The 20,665-nt window shown below is 30.9% G+C and overlaps 1 protein-coding gene across 1 annotated transcript; it reads left to right on the top strand.

Moving 5' to 3' along the window:
• Positions 9,888 to 13,449, top strand: LOC107607722 (transcription factor SPEECHLESS). The gene is made up of 3 exons (XM_016309643.2): positions 9,888 to 10,674; positions 10,911 to 11,495; positions 12,925 to 13,449. Exons 1-3 carry the CDS (start codon positions 10,354 to 10,356, stop codon positions 12,988 to 12,990), a joined length of 972 nt encoding a protein of 323 aa, XP_016165129.1. The 5' UTR covers positions 9,888 to 10,353; the 3' UTR covers positions 12,991 to 13,449.

Genomic DNA, 20,665 nt, shown 5'->3' with positions numbered 1-20,665 from the left:
CTATCCAAATTGATAGTGCTAGAGAATTTTTGTCTCATGATTTTAGAACTTTTGTATAATCTAATGGTATATCCCATTGATTAGCTTGCACTCATACACATTAGCAATAAGGAGTGATTGAAAGGAATTATAAACATATCATTGAGATAGGCCTTACACTCTTTTCTACTGCTAAAATGGCATTGATCCATTAGAAAGATGCTTTTTTTACTGTTACTTTGTTAATTAATAAACTTCTAACTAAATTGCTAAAATTGAAATCGCCCTTTGAAATGCTACATGGTTACAAACCTGATTACTCTATATTAAGGATCTTTAGTTGTGCATAATATTCTCACATTAGACCTTTCAATAAACACAAAATGGATTACAGATCTGAAGTTCTTAAGCTATGATCCACAATCAAAAGGTTTAAATGTTTAAATAAACAAGAAAAAATCATAGTTGCTAGAAATGTTATTTTTTCTGAAAATTTGTTTTCTTATTCTGCTATGTTTGAAAATGCACTAACTTTACTAACTTTTTTTATTCATGTACTACAAAATCAGTTACTCTTTCACTTATATCTCATATTCCAGAAACTGTATGTCATATTACAACCTCTCCTTCTACAATTACTAATTCCAATTCTACTCTTTTTACTACTACTAACATTTCATTTATTCAATATCAACCTATTTCTAAAACTACTAATAACAATATTACTCTCTCTACCACTAGCTACTAATACTTCATTTGTCCAAGATCACCCTACTCCTATCTGCCATTCCTATGTCTAGCATTGAAATTCAATTGCCAGCCACATCTCAGACTCACTCATCTTTACCCTCTTCTCGAAATATTCACCCTATGCATACAATATCTAGAACTGGAAGACTCAAACCTAGAGTCTTAGCTACCACTCTCTCTAAATCACATTTAATTAACAATGTTCCAAGGAACATCCCTCATGCTATTAATTGTTTATATTGTTTATATTGGTATAAGACTATGTAAGAGAAGTATAATGCATTAATGCAAAATCAAACCTGACACTTAGTTCAGAGTAAAACCTCACCCCGGCTATTGACAAACGCACAAAACCTCTATCTTCCTCTTAAGAAAAGTATAATGCCATCACGACCTCTATCCATCACTTCCGCCAGACAATCTGGCCCTTGTGCGAAACTCTCTGGCAAAAGAAGCAGCAACGTTCCTACGTGTCACGTAACGTTGCTACATGTCAGCTGCAGTTTCTATGGGACAGTTTGCCCCCTACACACTCAACAAAATGTTGGTATTTTATTGTTATGAAAAGGGACTAAATTCATTCACTTTCTTCGTTCTCTTCGTTACTGAAAGGATTGGAAACCCTAACAAGGAAGATGAGCTTCACGGAGCAATTGTCAGCTTCAATTAGGCGTTCATGGAGAACTATCGAAAGATTGATGCGTTGTGGAGAAGCTAAAGTGGACACCATCGAAATGGAGAGGAAGAAGAAGTTCGAACATCCACATTGCAATTGTGGACGTTATGCAATCCTGTTCGAATCTGGAACTAGATTAAACCCTAGTAGGTTGTTTTGCTGCTGCTACTTTAAGGTAAGTAAGCATTTATCTTAATCTGATTTTTGGTACTTGTATTATGTTATAAGATTTTTTTTTGTTATTTGTAGATTCCACAACAACACTGTAAATACTTCAAATGGCTTGATGAGATGATTGCAGAAAATATTGATTTCAAATTGGAGGGTGTTGATACGAGAGAGCAAAAAACTGATGTGCAAAGCAAATTATCAGAGATAGAAAAGAGACTGATGAAATTAGAGCTGCTGCTACAAAATGGAGTGCAGATTAAAACAAGAGTTTCATTGTTAGGATTTTGGAGTGTGTTAGGATTTATAATCTTCTATGCTACTACTGTGATGTTTGTGTTGTGTTAATTGTATGAGTTCTGTGGAACTATTTTGATGCATAGCATTTAGTGCTATTGTTTAAGCAATTAATTTAAGATTGTGTAGCTTTGATGGAGACTTATTGAAGCAACATACAATGTTATGTAATTTTAGTTTAATTATGTATGAAGTCATTGAATTTTGCTTCAACTTGCTCAATAGACTAATATTTTAAACTGTTAACATTGATAGATAATCCAAAAGCACAATATATCATTAGCCATTAGTTTTTGGCAATTTTAGTGCATTGTCACAAATCCTAAAACATACCAAACTAACCATCCATAGTGTTATGTCATGCTTAATAAGCATGACCATAAGTGGACATGGCAACAAAAGTCATAACTAACAATCCAAAATAAACACAAACAACTACATCATCCTTGTAATAGCAAAATAAAAACTTATATTAAGCAAGTCCTAGTATTCACTTCTTCCTTGGAGGATTGAAAGCTTCTGGTGCAGTGGAGTTAGTTGGTGCCTTTAAGCTTGAGGATTCATTGAGACTTAGAGTTGGGATAAATTGGAAAAGCCTTGCTACTGTGTAGAGCTTGTGGCTGCCAATGCCTCTGAAGAAACTCCATTGTTGTTACTTAGTTTAAAAAGTGCTGGTTTGGATGCTGGTGTGACACGATGAAAGCTCAAATTGGGCAAGCATGGCCTCACAATAGGCTATTTTGCTCTCCATAGTCTTGCTATTGGTGTGATCCCTGGTGGTATGTCATTGTAAGCTGTGGAATTAGGTTGAGGATTAACAATGACCTCTTGAACCTGGTAAATAATTCAAATCAATGACAAATTTCAATTATTAAATTCACAAACACTATGAGATTGATATATTATATTCCAATACCTCAGCTGGTGGTGCAGATTGAGAGATCTTAGCTTCTCTTTGTTGTTGTATCATTGTAAATCCCTTTTTTGGTTGTTTCTTCTTCTGCTTCTTAGCTTTAGCCTATATGCACAACCAATTTTAAACTTTAGGCTCAATATGTTTGTAAAGTTCCAAACTCAAAAAGTATATACAAGAAGCTCTTACAATAGGATCAATTGCTTCACTCGCTAGTGGTGCACCATTTGTCACATCTGGATTAACTACATTTGGACCTCGAACATTGCTAGCTGGAAGCACATCCTGATGTTGCAAACAGATAAACAAAGATAATTAAACCATAATCTACATTTTTCAGACGACTAAACCCTTTAAGATTTTGATAAGGGAATCTTAAACCCCTGTGAATTTTATGAGAAAGACAATTAAAACCACAAACACTATAAACTTAGGTCTACATGGTATCTGCTGGACTGGTTGCTGTTGTCCTGTTGGATTGGTAGTAGTCTCAATAGTTCTTTGCTTTTTTCTCTTTTGTTGCCAGTTGAGATTTCTTGGAGCTCCTTTGCATGTTTTGTAATAGTGACCTTTTTTTCCATACTTACTGTATGTAACCTGGAATGACCTCTTTACCTTTGTGCCATTGTTCTTAGCCAACTGACTCTCAGATACTTTATCCACTTTTCTTCTTAATACTAGACATCCAGGAGGTCTCTTGATCAATGGTGCTTATGGCTTGTAATCAGCTAGTGATGTCTCTTGCCAGTATTGCTCACTATTCACAGGCTTGATGATGATCTCATAAGTCTTCCGAATGGCATCCATGGTAAGCCACTCATGAACAAAGTCTTTCGGTTTAAGATTTAGCTTGCGGAGTCTAGAAATAGTAGCTACAACATGCTTGCATGACAAACCTAAGCAATCATAGTATATGCACTAAAAAACATCAATAGTTTAAATTACAATTCTAATTCATGCATAAGAATCTTAGTTACAAAATCTTAATTTCATACCTATTAATTGTCATGCATTATAGGTGCATGTTTTTTTCCTAAAGCTAACACCAACTTTGTGATTCCTCATTTGAACCTCAAATATGACTCTATTATCATCACCTGTCCATTCAGCATTCTATTTGTTACTTTCTAGTTTAATAATCTTATCTAGCCTCTGCTGTTGAACTGGAGCCAACTTTCCAGTATAGTTCATCAACTTCTTCTTATGGAAGGCCATCTTTTTCATAAGATAACATCTTAGGTCTTCACACATGGTAAAAATGGGCTTACTTCAATAATCCACAATCTTCGTATTCCAGACTTCACACATATTATTTGTGATATTGTCAACCTTAGGATATTGTGAAAAACGACTCTTGGTCCACATAGCAGGTTCGAATTTTGACATATACTCCCAGGCTGACAGATTAATCTTTTTTAGTCTATCCATTCTAGCTTTAAACTCTGCATGAGTTGTACTCTTTACACATTGCCAAACAAGCCCTTTTGATTGCTTGTCTTTCCACTGCTTTACAAAATTCTTCCAAATATGGAGGACACAATTTCTATGGTGAGCCCGAGGCATCACCGATTCCATGGCACTTAGCAAACCCTATATGAAACAACAAAACAATAATAATGAATTTAACAAGCATACCTATACGAGACAACAAAGGAATAATGAAATTAACAAACATAAACAACTTTAGTAATAATTACCTTTTGTTGGTCACTAATAAAATTTCAACCAAACTCTGTAGATGACCTTAAATAATGTTCTAGACAATGCAGAAACCATTTCCATGTCTCGATGCACTCAGTGCCTACCACAGCAAATACAATCACAAAAAATGATTATTTTCATCTTGACCAACTGTAGACAAAAGCTGACCACTAAAATATCTCTTGAGGAAGCAACCATCTAGACCAATAAGGGGACGACAACCAGCTTTAAACCCACGCTTGCATGTATTTAGGGATATGTAGAGCTTATCAAATAGTGGTAGTGCTTCAGGCTGTGAGATTAAAGCCACCAAAACTGTTGAACCTGGGTTGCTTCGAATGATCTCATTTAAATAGTCCCGGACCTTGGCATATTGCTCCCTTTCATTCCCCATTACTTCTTCTCTTGCTGCTTTTAATGCTCTAGTTATCATTTTCCATTGATATGCATATTATAGTCCTGCTTCATGTGCTCTATTGCTTCTTTAGGGGTTAGCATTGGCTGTGTTACCATCCTCTTTACCAACTTGCTAGTTACCCACGCTCTAGTGGCCATGTTAATTGTCAAGTTTCTTCCACATGTGTGCTCTTTTTGATAAGTCTTCACTTAAAAACAAAGCTCATGGCTATTCTATGAGGTAAAAATCAGTCAAGGGTTACCATCTTCAGCACACTTAGCCTTAATTCTCAAAGGTTCATTTTTCAAGTACGACAGCTCCTTTCTTTCAGATACAAACATGTCCTTCAGAGCTAATTTGAACTGAGTCATTGTGTCAAACAATTTTCTACCTCAAATTCAACATCCCCATAATCAGTTTCATTGTCATACTTTGGATACCTTGGTCTTCCCTCATCATCAGATGAAATAGGAGAGTTAAAAGCTTCAAACTCATATACATAAGGATTATCATCACCACTATCCACCTCCTCAACAATTGGGTCTGAGTTGGGCTTATCTCCGTTGACATCTCCTAGACTTTCTATACTGATATTTGGGCCTCCACAATCATCATTCGGGCTTTCTGCTATTGTAGTCCCAATATTCTGCCAATCCATAACATCTGGTTAAGTTAAAATATGTTTTTTAGTCTTGTCCACACATCTTTTTGCTGCCTTCTTCTTTCGAGTCCTGGGAGAGAGACCCATAACCTCTTTTGTTGTGACATTCTTCTTCTTTGGAGTTACATTTTTCTTTTTTTGTTGTTACACATCTCATTAATCTCTTTGTCTCCTTTCAGAATGTGGAGTCCAGATTTAATATCCCTTGCAATGGGATCTAACTAGTAGATCTCCTTGTAAGTTTGGTAACCCAAGCCCTTAAGCATTTCCACCAAGTCTCTAAACTTCACCAAGTCTATATCCAACTTAGGAAACTTGTGAACCTTACCATCCATATAGTTGAGCACACCATCCTCATTTCTTTCAAACCATCCTCCATGGTGAAACACATGCACAATTTCATAAGCCATCTACAACATAGTAATAGTAAATTAAACTAAACTCTAATAAAATCAATTTTTAACTAACTCATGATACCTGACTCAACATTAATTAAAAATTGCTAATTTATTTTCATTACTTGATTTCTACCCTCAACCCTAAAACAGAACATATTTGTCGCCCTAACAACAAGCAAGTCACTAACTCCAAATTGCGTGCAATGAATTTACAAAGGAAGGACCACCTAGCAGGACCACACTCACAGGACCACAACCAAACTTAGAAAAATGCTAAAAGACAGAGCAAAGAGCCTACCTCGTGTTCCTCGAACAGCATATCACCACAGTGTCACGATAACGTCAGCTCTTTGCCGACACTACACTATCATATCGCCGTTCGTCCTCCGTTACTGTGTCTCTTACTGGATAATTTCTGGCGTGAAAGAGGGTGATGCTTTAAGGTTTTCTATAATTTGTAGTGCAAAGAACGGAGATGAATGGAAGAGTTTGGCTATATAACGCTTCTGATATCAAACGCAACATTTTTTGCTATATAACACTTCACTAATGTTAGCGTTTTGCTTAGGGGTCGATTTCTCCCACACAATGTATCCAATGACACATAGGTACGGTTTCTTACACGTAGAAATGTTACCATCCATGTAGGTTTGTCTCCGCCTCCTATGAACGAAAACTTTGACGGAAGGGCTTTGATGTCTAACGAAAGTGATGGATAAGGGTCGCGATGAGATTATACTTTCTTAAGGGGCGAAAAAGGGTTTCGTAAAATTGTCAGGGGCCGGGGTGAGGTTTCACTCCTTAGTTCATTTGCCACCTAATGTAATTATTGTGGGATATAAGTGGATTTTTTCTATTAAACGAGCTCCTGATAACACTATCAAAAAGTATAAAACTCGTTTAGTAGCAAAGATATGCCACCAAGTTGAGGAAATTGATTATTCCCAGATTTTGTCCTGTGATACAGGCCATTACTATTAGAATTATACTCTCTATTGCACTGTCTAAGGGATGGATTTTGCGCCAGTTTAACTTCAATAGCGCGTTTCTAAATGAAAACTTGCTTGAGAATGTCTACATGTCACAACTACCAGATTTTATCTCATCGAACTTTTCTCTTGTTTGTAAATTAGATAAAGCCATATATGACTTGAAACAAGCACCTCGTACATGGTTCAATAAATTGCATACCACTCTTCATAAGTTTGGTTTTAACAATACTAAATCAGACTTAATATTATTTGTTAGATTTACTACTCATTCTACTATATTCTTACTTGCATATGTTGATGATATAGTAATTACAAGAGATAACAATGATGAAATTCAAATACTTATCAATCAGTTAAATTCATTATTCTCTTTAAAGAATTTGGGAACCTTGCATTATGTTTTGAGTTTAGAATTCAACTTTCTATCAAATGGTGATTTACATATTTCACAGGCTAAGTATATTAATGAATTATTACAAAACATCACTATAAGTCACTCCAATCCCATGCCTATCCCTATGATGCCCTCTTCAAAATTGACTCTACAAGGTACTGATTTGTTTGAAGATCCTATACCTATATAAATCAATTGTAGATAGTCTTCAATATGTCACTCTCACCCATCTTAAAATCTCATATTCAATGAATCGGGTTAGTAAATTTATGCATCAACCACATGAATATCATTGGAAAATCATTAAGAGGATTCTACGCTATCTAACAGGTATGAAAAATCATGGAATACAATTGACAAAGTGTTATGATTTTTGTCTATTGGCCTTTGCAGATGTTGACTGGGTCACAAATGTTGATGATCGACAATCTCCAAGCGGTTATTATGTTTTTCTAGGTAGTAATTCAATCTTCTGGAGTAGCCGTAAGCAACAAGTAGTTAGTAGATCCTTGACAGAAGCAGAGTATCATTGCTTGGCTGAGACGACAACATAACTTATATGGATTCAGAAGCTTTTTGAAGAAATTCGAATTCATTCACTTATTGCCCCCTCAATTTTCTGCGATAATCTTGGAGTTGTACTCTTAGCAGAGAATCATGTGCTTCATAGTAGGAGCAAATACTTTGAAGTAGATCTTCACTTCATTCTAGATAGAGTTTCTAAAGGCTAGTTTCATGTCGTCCATATTCCTTCTTATGCTCAAGTTGCTGACGTTTTTACAAAAATTCTTCTAGCAACTATATTCAATGAGTTTATGTCCAAACTAAGGGTGGTGTTTTTGAAAACCTCCTTTAGTTTGAGGGGTATAGAGAATAGGAGTATATCAGATATTACTTAAAGTGTATAAATAACAAAGACTCATCTCATTTTGTAACTAACTTCATATAACATCAATAACAAATTCTATTCAACTCTTCTCTTTTTCTGATTTTCGTTGCTTTATACAACAAGGTTCCTCTATTCTTTTTGCTCTCAAATTGAACCATTCTTACAAAATTAAACCACCAAAATCATCTACTATATATTTGTATATAAATATGTGTGATATTTAATTTATTTTTAATATGTATTTTATATTTCATTCATACCATGGATAACAAGAGCGGTCGTTGTCACCTAGAAAGGTTTATAATAAGGTTCCAAATGGGATAATTAAATGGCTACACAACAAATACCTATCTAAGTTCTAAATAAATAAAATGGGGTTATCAAATTTATCTTATTTCTCAAATTTGAGTTATAGACAAATTTAGGATATAGATACAGATTTCGAGTTGTGTTATTAACTTAAATGGCTAGTATTAAGTAATATTAGAGATATAATTATTTATATGTCTTTTATTATTAGTTTAAATTTAGAAAAAAAAAAATAATTTTATAACAAATAATATTATTATAACGAAACACACATGAAAGAGATTGTTTAACAGTCTATACGCGTTAAAAGTTCATTATTCAAACATGCATATATATAGTAAGTAAAATGAACTTCAACTTCGGAGAAATTATTATAAGGAATAGGTACGACGAAGTAGCCAATTAAAACTGATCGATCAATTCTTCATGTAACAAAAACACCTGTGATGATTTTTAATGAAAAATTCATTAATAATTAATAGTACTCGATTTACTAATAAATTAAGTATAATCAATGAAGTATTATTAATGATATGCAAAGTGTCTATCAATTCAGTAGTAGTAGTGTGTAAATTGAGTGCATCATCAGTAAAAATAAATTGAAGGGACATCAATTCATCAAGTTTTTTAAATCTTTTACTACATACTACTGTTCATTCCCAAAAAATTAAAAACATGTCAGTGAAATATTAATGAATAAGAGCAGAAGTATTTATTATTATGAATGGCGATTGCAACACGATAGATATCATCATCGACCTCCATTCTCTCTCTCTCTTTCTCTCTCTTGTGTACCTAATTGCCAAAACAATTCTCTCATTGGTGGTGATTAATAACTTACACTTGCATTGCTTCTAAGGGGCAATGTATATACCTATTTTTTTTTATGATTTAAATGTTTCTCATTATACCTAATTCTTCTTGTTGGTTGCATCGACCTATTCTCGTGTAGTGCACCATAATTATATATATGCTATACATCATGAAAACTTTGTTTGTATGTGGTTATGAAATATTATGTTGTTAAATATACTCTTGATCATTTATAAAATAATTTTTCATTTTTTTGGAGTTAAATCGACTCTCCCAACTAGTTATAAAAAGTCTTTCTATGTATACACAAATACATATATAAATCAACCATACTATACTTATATGTAAATTTAAATGAAAATATCTTCGTATATAAGTGAAAATGATAATTAAAAATGGTTAAATAATTTAATAAATATGTATAGCTAAAATATTTAACATAATATATATTATTCAAATCTTAACTAAATTAGATTGATCGAGTAGTTAATTTACTCGTCTTCATCTTAACAAGCAAGTGTCAAGAATTTGACACAAAAAATTATATCATTTTAAAATTTGAAATATTCTATCTAGTTGGAATGAGATCTAAATTGTTGTGTTTCCTATAATCTGATTTTGTTAGTATAAAAGTTCAAATAATAATAGCACTAATCTGATAAAATTATTTTTAAGCCCTAAAGTGGCAAGCATATATAAAAAGAATTAACACCCTTTATTCATTCAGTTATCCAGTTACTCTCGTCCAACGGTTCTCTTAGCTTTCTGAATTCAATTGTGCATCATCACCAGTAGTAGTTTTTGATATCCTGCATAGCAGTCTGATTCTGATTGATATCAGTAGTGTTCTTGGGACTCCTGCCCTCCTTCATGATTCCCCTGTGAGATCCAACGGACCATTCCCATTGTTAAGTCCCTATCACTACTACCACTCCCTCAATAAAATCACCCCTTTTTTCTCTCTTCTTCAAACAAACCTCACTTCTTTCTCTTATTACCATCTTTGGCGGGGGATCATGGATGATAACAACTTATCAGATATCTTCCAAGACAAAGACTTTGGTGGAGACGATCTCTTTGCCATCTTGGAGAGCCTCGATGACTTCACTCCCACCAACACCGTACAATTTCCCACCCTACTTGAATCATCATCACTGCCCTCGCCTCCAACCAAACGACGGAAACTACTTGTTCCGCCGCCACCGCCTTCTCCCAATGCCGCCGAGGATGGACAACAAAGGATGTCTCATATCACGGTCGAGCGCAACCGTAGAAAGCAGATGAACGAGCATTTGTCCGTCCTCAGATCCCTCATGCCTTGTTTTTACGTCAAGCGAGTAAGCAGTCTTACAAATATAATTATTTATATATTTTTTTTGTTGAAAATTTTAATTTAATTGAGACTCCTTAAATGAAAATTTAGATAAACTTATTAAATTATTTAACATCTCACAACTATCAACAAGTTCTATACCTAAGTTTTCACCTATTTTTTCTTTTTCTCTTTTTTGAGTGATTTGATTAAAGGAATCAATAATTGACTATCTATCTATGATTGGTGGTTCATAATAAGGGTGATCAAGCATCCATAATTGGAGGCGTGGTTGATTACATCAACGAGTTGCAACAAGTTCTTCAAGCACTTGAAGCAAAGAAACAAAGAAAAGTTTACACTGATCATGTTCTAAGCCCTAGGCTCGTCTCAAGCCCAAGGACTTCACTATCACTACCACTCAGCCCACGGAAACCACCCTTGAGCCCTAGGCTAAGCCTGCCCATAAGCCCAAGGACTCCTCAACCGGGTAGCCCATACAGGCCGCCGGCGCCCTGCAGGCTGTTGCAGCCCGCCGCCGCAGCAGCAAGCAGTTACATTTCGCCGGCGGCGTCGATATCGAATTCTCTTGAGCCATCTCCAACTACGTCTTCCGCTTCCTCCATCAATGATGACATCAACGAGCTCGTTGCGAATTCAAAATCTGCCATGGCTGAGGTTGAGGTCAAGTTCTCGGGTCCTCACCTTCTTCTCAAAACGGTGTCGCAGCGAATTCCCGGGCAAGCATTGAAGATCATTTCAGCGCTTGAAGATCTTGCGCTTGAAATTCTTCAAGTTAATATCAGCACTGCTGATGAAACCATGCTTAACTCATTCACTATCAAGGTACGTTTTCTTTTCTCTTTTTTAAATAATATAATGTAATATAATATCTTTCTTTCTATATCTAATTGTTTTGCATTTAGTTAAAACTTAAAAGTGGTCCATCCCTTAAGGAAAAAAGTGGTAGCATTATTACTAGTAAGAGATATAATGCAATGAAGGTAAAGCAACTCATATGACTATATAGGGAAATTAAGTTTCAGGGTCAGCAATTTTTAAAAAATTGGCTAGCATTTAACCATAAAAAAAAATTGAATGATCTTACACTATTAGATTTAATCTCACACAATTAAAAATATTATTGATGGCCAATTGATGGTTACAAAATACAAAAGTTGCTGCCCCTAGCATTACTCGACTATATATTATGAAAATGGGGAGTCTTAAATAAACAATGACTTTTTTGAATAACATAAACAATTACCAATTAAATAAAAATACACTACACTTTTAAATTATCCACCTAAATCTTAATATTAAAATAATCATCCATACACCTAATGAAATGAACATCCAATATATCTATTATTCACATTGTTTAATATTTTCATTATCTACCTATACTTTTTCTATAATCATAAAGAAAAAGAAAGGACTCAGTCATTTCACATGCATCCAATTTAGGAAATAATTCCGCTAGGTGAATAATAAGAGATGAAAACATCATAAATAATAGATTGTATTTTAGATTTATTAACAAAAATAAAAATTATATTTAATTAATTTAAAATTTAATTTTAAAATTAAATTAAATTTTATTTTTTTAACATATTATTTAAATTTAAATTATTTAAAAAAACCGTTGTTCTCCTATTATTAATTTTTGTATTCATTTCAAACACAAACATAAATACTTAGTGTTTTGCATAAACCTTTATCTTATCTCTTCCTAAACATTCAATTCTTTAATAGTAAAAATCATTTTACATATTCCAGTGTAAACACTTTGAAGCTCTTATTACTCTACCTCAAATAATGATTAAAAAACAAGTATACATAGAACCTTCAGCAAACTAAATATTGGTCACGGTAATAATAACTAATGAAGTAACAACAAATTTTTCTTTTGACGGTAATAGCTAGTAGGTTTATACAGTTCCCTAGTAACACCCAACACTTTTATTATGTCTCCATATGATGCAATATTTATTACATTAACATATAAATAACATAACGCATGTATTGAGATAGGATAGGATACCGATTAATAAACTGTGTAATTTTATTTTATTTTATTTTTTTCACTATATATGTCGGGGAGACAAGGGGTGGATACGTTATGAATCCTTGCAGACATTTGTCCTTAATTATATGAAAAGACATAATAAATTAAATTGGTTTTAATTCAAAGAAATGTTATTTTTGAAGCTTATGATTGAGTTTGTATAGGTTTTCATTAATGACAATATATATGGTATTGTTGTTTGTATAGATTGGAATTGAATGCCAACTCAGTGCGGACGAACTAGCCCAACAAATACAGCAAACATTCTGCTAGCGAGATTATTATTATTATATATGCACTATTGAATTGTTACTTTTCAAAAGGGTCCATTATTATTTTCCAAACCAACATCTCCTGTCTATTTTTTACTATCTTTTTTACTGTGTTTATGTACGTAGCTGTACTAATGAACAGAGAACGTGGGAAAAGAGTCATTTATTATTAGTTTACATGCAATTTTATTTTAATTCTTTTTCCCATTTTCTTCCCTTTAACATGAGGCTACAGTAGGGATTATTATTAAATTCATTGCTAGATTGTAGTTTATGTATTAGTTAGTGTACTTTAATATAACCAGTGTAGAGTGATGACTCTCTTGTAATTCTTCACCACTGTACTACTGTGTTAACCAGCTTTAATTTCATTTCGTCAATTCTTTATTTTTGTTCCAAAATTGAAATACAGAAGCAGTGTTAGCACATACCGTAGTAGTGAATTGTTAGCATATACAGAAAAATTTGGTGAAATTAAATTTGCGTGTATGTTCTTTAATTAACTTCAATAAATAAATATTACAAAAAAAAAAGATTACATACATTGGACTGAAAAAGGAAAAAATGAATATATATGGATTCTCTCATGTTGATTTAAACAATGACATTATCATATTTACATCTCTATTATTGATTTAGCTGTTTAAGAAAAATAATAAATAATCGAGAGTAAGTTTTTGTCTTTCTAGATGAATTTCATTAGTCACAAAAAAACAAAAAGATGAATTTCATTAATTATTAGAATAAGTACAGAATATTCTCATTTTTGTTCCTGTAAAACTTAGCAAAAGTTCATCGAACCAGCCTATTTAATCCATAAAAAAAGATCAAACTTAAAAATTGAGTCGGTAAAAAATATCTGCGTAAACTCTTTTCGCTTAATTTGTAGGTTTTAACAGACCGGACTGAATTAATTAGCAGTCAAATGTATGCTTTTGTTTTACATAAAATAAAAGATTAAATATATATTTTATTTTTAAATTAATTTTTTTCAAGTTTATGAAATTTATCAAATATTTCGTAAACCTAATTGATTATGAAGTTATAAATTTTATTTTTTATTTTAAATAATTTGATAAAAAAAAATTAAAAGAATATGGTGAGCACCACGCCAAAAAGAAGGCACAATCTAAAACTTTTGGACCGCGTATTCGGCCCACTTCATTTATTGGCGGAGGAGGAGCAAATTTTTTTTGTCTCCCCCTCTTGATTCTTGTATCTTAGGTGAAACTAACTTTTAGGCTTAATTAGTAGACTCATTTTTATATAAATAAACTTATCATTTCTACCCATAAATATTTAATAAATATTTAGAATAATGTTGACAAATTTATTAACAAAAAATAAAACTGATTGTGTATCCATGAAAAGTAGATTTCGATTGACAAAGCTATTGAAATCCTAAAAATTTTTTAAAAATTCTAAAATATCCCTTCTAACCTAACCTATACTAACCCCTAATCTCTAACCCTTCATCACTATCACCCCCCTTTGTCACATCACTTAAATATTTTTTTCATCTAACTCTTATCCCTAGCTATCACTAGGCCACCACCATCATTGTCGCAGCCACCCCACTACCACCATACCGTCGTCGTTCGTTTCTCCTAATAAAAAATATTGCCACACTCTTCTTACCATGATGAACTATTTTCGAATTGGTAGTGCCAAGAATTTTCTTTTGCTTACAGTTTTCAAGTTTTGTCCATTTTAGAATTAATCCAAGACAATTAGGGTTAGTAACCAAACTAAGCGAGAATTTTTCAAGCATGGCTAGAGTTGCATATTTATTTAGTGTTCACAATTTTTCAACTTCAATCGAAAACTACGCAAATGACACTAATTTTTGAGATGGTTTACGTGTGGGGGATGACGTGTATTTGAAGCCACGTGTGATGGAGAGAGCTAGGAAAAAAAATTAAGTTGAGAATAGATAAAATAGGATAGAGTTTAGACCCCATATCATAATCTCTCTAAAACTCAACTTCTTCGATCCGTGAATTGAAAATCTTTTAACCTTAATACCCACACCTTAAAGTTTCACACCTGATGCTAATTGATTCTACCCACAACCAATCAATATTTTTAATCAAACTCAATATTTAATCATTTCATATTTCATAAACATACTAATAAAATAAAAAATAAAAAATTAAGTTCATATTAAAATTAAAAACAACAAAATTATAATAAAATTCATATTAAAATTATAAAAGGGGGAAGATGTGGGTTCGATCACCAACAACTTTATATGCATGTATAATAATTATTAAATGCGTATTATAATATGTCAGGAGTGCGTATAAGTGGAGAAGAATTAGTGTGTGTTTGGATTACAGTTTGTAAATGGGAGTTTGCATAGAATTGATTTTGTAAATTTGATTTTGATGAAAAGTAAGTTTGTGTTAACGTGATTTATGTTTGGCAATTTTTATGTCAAAATGGATTATAATAAAATAAATGTTGTTTGAATTATACTACTCAAAATCACTTTTAGATAAAAAATTACTAAAAGAGACATCAATTAAAATAATTTTGAATATTATTCTATTATTTTACTTTAGATATTCGAATAAATCTTTTTAATTCATTTTATAATAATGTTAATATTTACTTACTAAATTAAAGTAACATATAAAAATTGACAATATAGGACTTTTTTAGCAAATAAAATAAACTTCGTATAAGATATAAATACAATGCATAACAGACAAAAAAAATAGAATTCATATAAACAAGAAATAATAAAAATACTATAAAAAAAATTAGGGTAAAGTACTAAATTGGTCCCTATCTTTGGGCGTATTTCTATTTTGGTCCTTAAGGTTTAAAGTGTTCTATTTGAATCCAAAAAAGTTTTATTTAGCATCAATTTAGTCCACAATGAGGTCAAAGTTAAATAATTAACGGAATGTCCTACATAACAACAGCACAAGAACAAAATCGATAATCTAGAGAACAAGTACAAGTTCTAGAGGCACAAAATCAACCGTGGATATATTAATACATTTATTTATTATTTTTTTATAATATAAATAAAATATTTTTTATAGAACTAAAATAATAATAAATAAATGTATTGCTGTATCAACGGTTGATTTTGTACTTCTAGAGCTTGTACTTGTTCTCCAGATTATCGATTTTGTTCTTATACTAATGTTATGTAGGACATTTCGTTAATTATTTAATTTTGACCTCATTGTGGGACTAAATTGATGCTAAATGAAACTTTTTGGATTCAAATAGAACACTTTAAACCTTAAGGACCAAAACAGAAATACGCCCAAACATAGGGGACCAATTTAATACTTTACCCAAAAAATTAATAACATACTTGAGAGATTAGAACACTGAAAAAAATAATATAAAAAAAAGTCAATGATAAAAATAAGTAAAAAATAAAAAAGAACAAAGTCAAATAAAAATAAAAAAAAAGACACTTTACATATTAAACATAAAGAACCGTAAATAATAAAAAAATTCATATGAACTAAAAAACAATAAGAAATAAAAATATAAAAGGGAGTACTATACATTTTATAATATTAAACAAAAAAAATATTTTATAATTTATTTTAGTGTCGTTAGTACTCTTTAATCTAGTGTCATTTTGGACTATAAATTTTTATTATTTATGACTCTTTTGTTACTTATAATTAGTATATAATAAAAACAAAAATAAAGTACAATAAAAACAAAAAACAAAAACAAAAAAAATTCATACAAATATAATATATAATAATCACAACCAACAACATATATTATATGAACAAAAAAATTATAATAAAAATTAAATAAAATTCATATAAATAAAATTAAATAAAAAATAAAAAATTTTATATTTTATATAAATATAGTACAATAAAGAATAGAAAAAAATAATTTATATAAACAAAAAATAATAAAAATTTCAAAAAAATTAATAAAAATAAAAATTTATATCAACAATAGTTGTCATATAAATAAAAAAAACAATAAAAATATAACAATAGAAAATTAAAAAATAACATAAAAAAATGATATGAAAAATATTTATCATATGAATAAAAAATACAATAAAAAATATAAAAATCAAAATATGAAAGAAAGAACTAAAAATAATAAAAAAAATTAAAATCTTTACCTTGACAGTGATAAAAATAAATCTGGAAAAAAAATTTGAAACAAAAAACATACAGAGAAGAACATATAGAGAGTGTGAAATTATGTGGTTATGTGCATCCTTTTTATAGAAGAAATGAAGGGTACACTGTACAGTTGGTAGATATGGAATAAATTTCTTACCTAATTCCTCCAACGGTAATTAACCTTCCCAACATGAACGCAGAAGCTTAAATTTTTAACTTCACGTGAACATAGAGGTAAAAGCACTTCTGGGTTAGGAGTTCTAAAAAGTTGCCAAACATGACTGGATTAGGAGTTTTAAAAAATTGCCAAACATGACAATGGGACGTTCAAGACGCTCAAACGGACTTTTCTATTCCCCAACATGAACTCCAAACACACCCTTAGAGAGGTTGATGAAAATCTGTGTCATAGACTAACAGCACCTACAAACTAGCTGGTGTAAATAATACAATCTGCAGTTACCGCAGTAAAATGATTTCATAAAAAAAAATATTAGGAGGAAAAAAAGAGAAATTTGATGAATCTGAACTCTGATCTCTGCTTTTCCAGGAAGATTTTTTGAGGCTGATTTTGACTATGTAATGAGGGTAACTTAACACTTCACAGAAACGCAAACTCAGTTAGAAAAAAACCAATAATAAACAAGTAAAAGTGCATAGATGTTATATATATTGAGAGATATTACATTTTTTTTCATTCTTCTATTAGCTTAAATGGCTGGAATAAATAATTTTATAATATAATATAAAAAATTTTAATGACTAAGAGTATGATAATTGTTACACAAAAGAAAAGAAATTCGCAAAATTAAAAAGAAAGAAAAAAGTCTATGCACCATTGCACTTTAAGTTCAAAAAAGACTCTTGCATAAGAATGCATACTAAACATGTAATCATTCATAAAATAAATAAGAAAAAAGAATGTTGCAACCACCACTGCACATTGATCAGAGGACTTAAACAAGAAAGAAGAACATATTGTTAGGAAATTATTTGATTTCCTAATTTATTTGTGGGTAATACATATATTAATTATAATCACAAATTATGCTATTTCAAATTAAATAACTTATATAATGATGATCTCATTTATTGTTTTAAATGCTAATCGAATAAGTCATTATTATTTTTAATTTAGAATTAAATGAGAATAAAACCGGATATTATCTTTTGTTCCTTAGATAATTATCTTTTTGGATTTTAGATATATTATCTTTTGGGCTTTAGATACTATTTTATTTGGGCTTAAGGGTTGATGCCATGCTCAAATATAAATAGACCTTCAGGGTTTCGGTCCCCAATATACCAAAGCTGCCTTTGTTACTCTTTTCCCATCAAAAGAGTTGCAGTTCAGCCTCCTAGGAATACAGAAGGTTTTGGTTGAAGAAGATCGAAAAAACCACAAGATCCAAACTCTTCCAATCGTATGATTCATGTTTATGAATTCAGGTACGCTTTCGCATTATAATATATATATTTTTGGTGATTCAATATAGATGATCTAGATCATTAAAATTAATTTATTCCAACAAGTAATTGTTAGGAAATTATTTGATTTCCTAACTTATTTGTGGGCAATACATATATTAATTATAATCACAAATTATGCTATTTCAAATTAAATGACTTATATAATGATGATTTCATTTATTGTTTTAAATGCTAATTGAATAAGTCATTATTACTTTTGATTTGGAATTAAATGAGAATAAAACCAGATATTATCTTTTGTTCTTTATATAATTATCTTTTTGGATTTTAGATATATTATCTTTTGGGCTTTAGATACTATTTTATTTGGGTTTAAGGGTTTAATGGGTGCCATGCTCAAATATAAATAGACCTTCAGGGTTTCGGTCCCCAATATACCAAAGCCACCTTTGTTACTCTTTTCCCATCAAAAGAGTTGCAGTTCAGCCTCCTAGGAATACAGAAGGCTTTGGTTGAGGAAGATCGAAAGAACCACAAGATCCAAACTCTTCCAATCGTATGATTCATGTTTATGAATTCAGGTACGCTTCCGCATTATGATAGATATATTTTTGGTGATTCAATATGGATGATTTGGGTTATGAAAATTAATTTATTCCAACACTGTATGACTATGACCGAAACAAGGGGAAAAGAGAAAAAAAAAAGGAAGAAAATATGAAAAAAAGTTGGTTCGATAAGATATTTCTTGAAGATTTAAAAAAAAAAAGGAAATGTGAAAATTTTCATGAACCATAATATTTAGAGTGAATATGTAACAAGTCATTTAAAGCATAGGCTACATGGTGATTATATGACAGGCGATAATTTTGATTGAGATGGTAATATAAGTTGTTGTAATATTTAAACAGCATTTTAATGTAAGAATGGTACACTTTCTGTTCTTTGGAAATTCAATTACCTTTTCATTTCTTACGTGCTTTTAATAGATCAAGATGAATTATGTATACGTAATTATCATTTATAGTTAGATGTTATCATCATGATGTTTATTTCAACAATAACGGTAATAATCATGAAATGGTGATAATTAATAATAATAACAATATTAGAAAAAACAATAGTAACTATTATAGTGACAACTGAACTGACGAATTAAAGAAGGTGAAGGTCAAATTTTCTCATATGATGATGGTGATGATTTAATTAATTTTCAACTATTTATTATTATATTTTTCATGTGGCCTTGTTTTTTGTTTGTTACTTAATAATGGTTATATTTTACAATAAATTTAGGACATTGTGTTGTATCTTTTTAAGGAATAGACATATCAAAGTCCAAAACCATTGCTTATTTTTCTCATATATAGTTGCATTGTCCCAAATTTCAATTAATGAACACTATGTGAAAAAGAAAAATGTAAAGTGAATATTAGAGGAATTATTATTATTAGAATCTAAGCTTTATTGATTTGTAAGTTCAAACTACTTTTCATTGAATCATTGTTATAATAAGCTGTTCCACATGGCAATAGTATAATTTTGTATAAACTAATATTTTGTTTTTGTCATCCCTTAGTAGAAGGAAATTTGAAATTCTAAATTAGTGTTCTATCATTTAATTACTTGCATATATCAAATAAAAAGGAAAAAAATGCTCCGTTACCATATTTTGAAGAAAAAAAAAGTCATACATTTCATATGCTTTTGGCTTTTTTTAGTAAATAGTAAAGTAACGTGGAAACTGGAATATCACACTCTGAAAGGGTAGGTACCAGGTACATGCAATATTGCAATATAATATTATTAATTAGCTGTTAATTCATTTCATTATTTTTTGGACCACAAAATTTAATAAGTTCAAATATATGTAATTCAGGACAGTCCTTTGTTTTTCCTTTGTAATTAATTTTCACAAACCATTATTTTGAGGATTATTCAATATTATTCAACGTTGTTCTTGTATATTTGTTTACATGTTATATGTTTTATTTTGTGGTGTCTTAGCTTATAAGGATACATGCTCAATGTTCAATTATAGAGGTATGTAAATATATACTAAGTTATTAAATTAGGAAAAAAATTATTTTTTAGCCAATATTAATTAATTTTTTGAGA

Source organism: Arachis ipaensis, chromosome B07 (assembly GCF_000816755.2).
Source record: "Arachis ipaensis cultivar K30076 chromosome B07, Araip1.1, whole genome shotgun sequence".
Taxonomy (NCBI): domain Eukaryota; kingdom Viridiplantae; phylum Streptophyta; class Magnoliopsida; order Fabales; family Fabaceae; genus Arachis; species Arachis ipaensis.
This window is presented reverse-complemented; position numbering and strand designations above follow the sequence as displayed.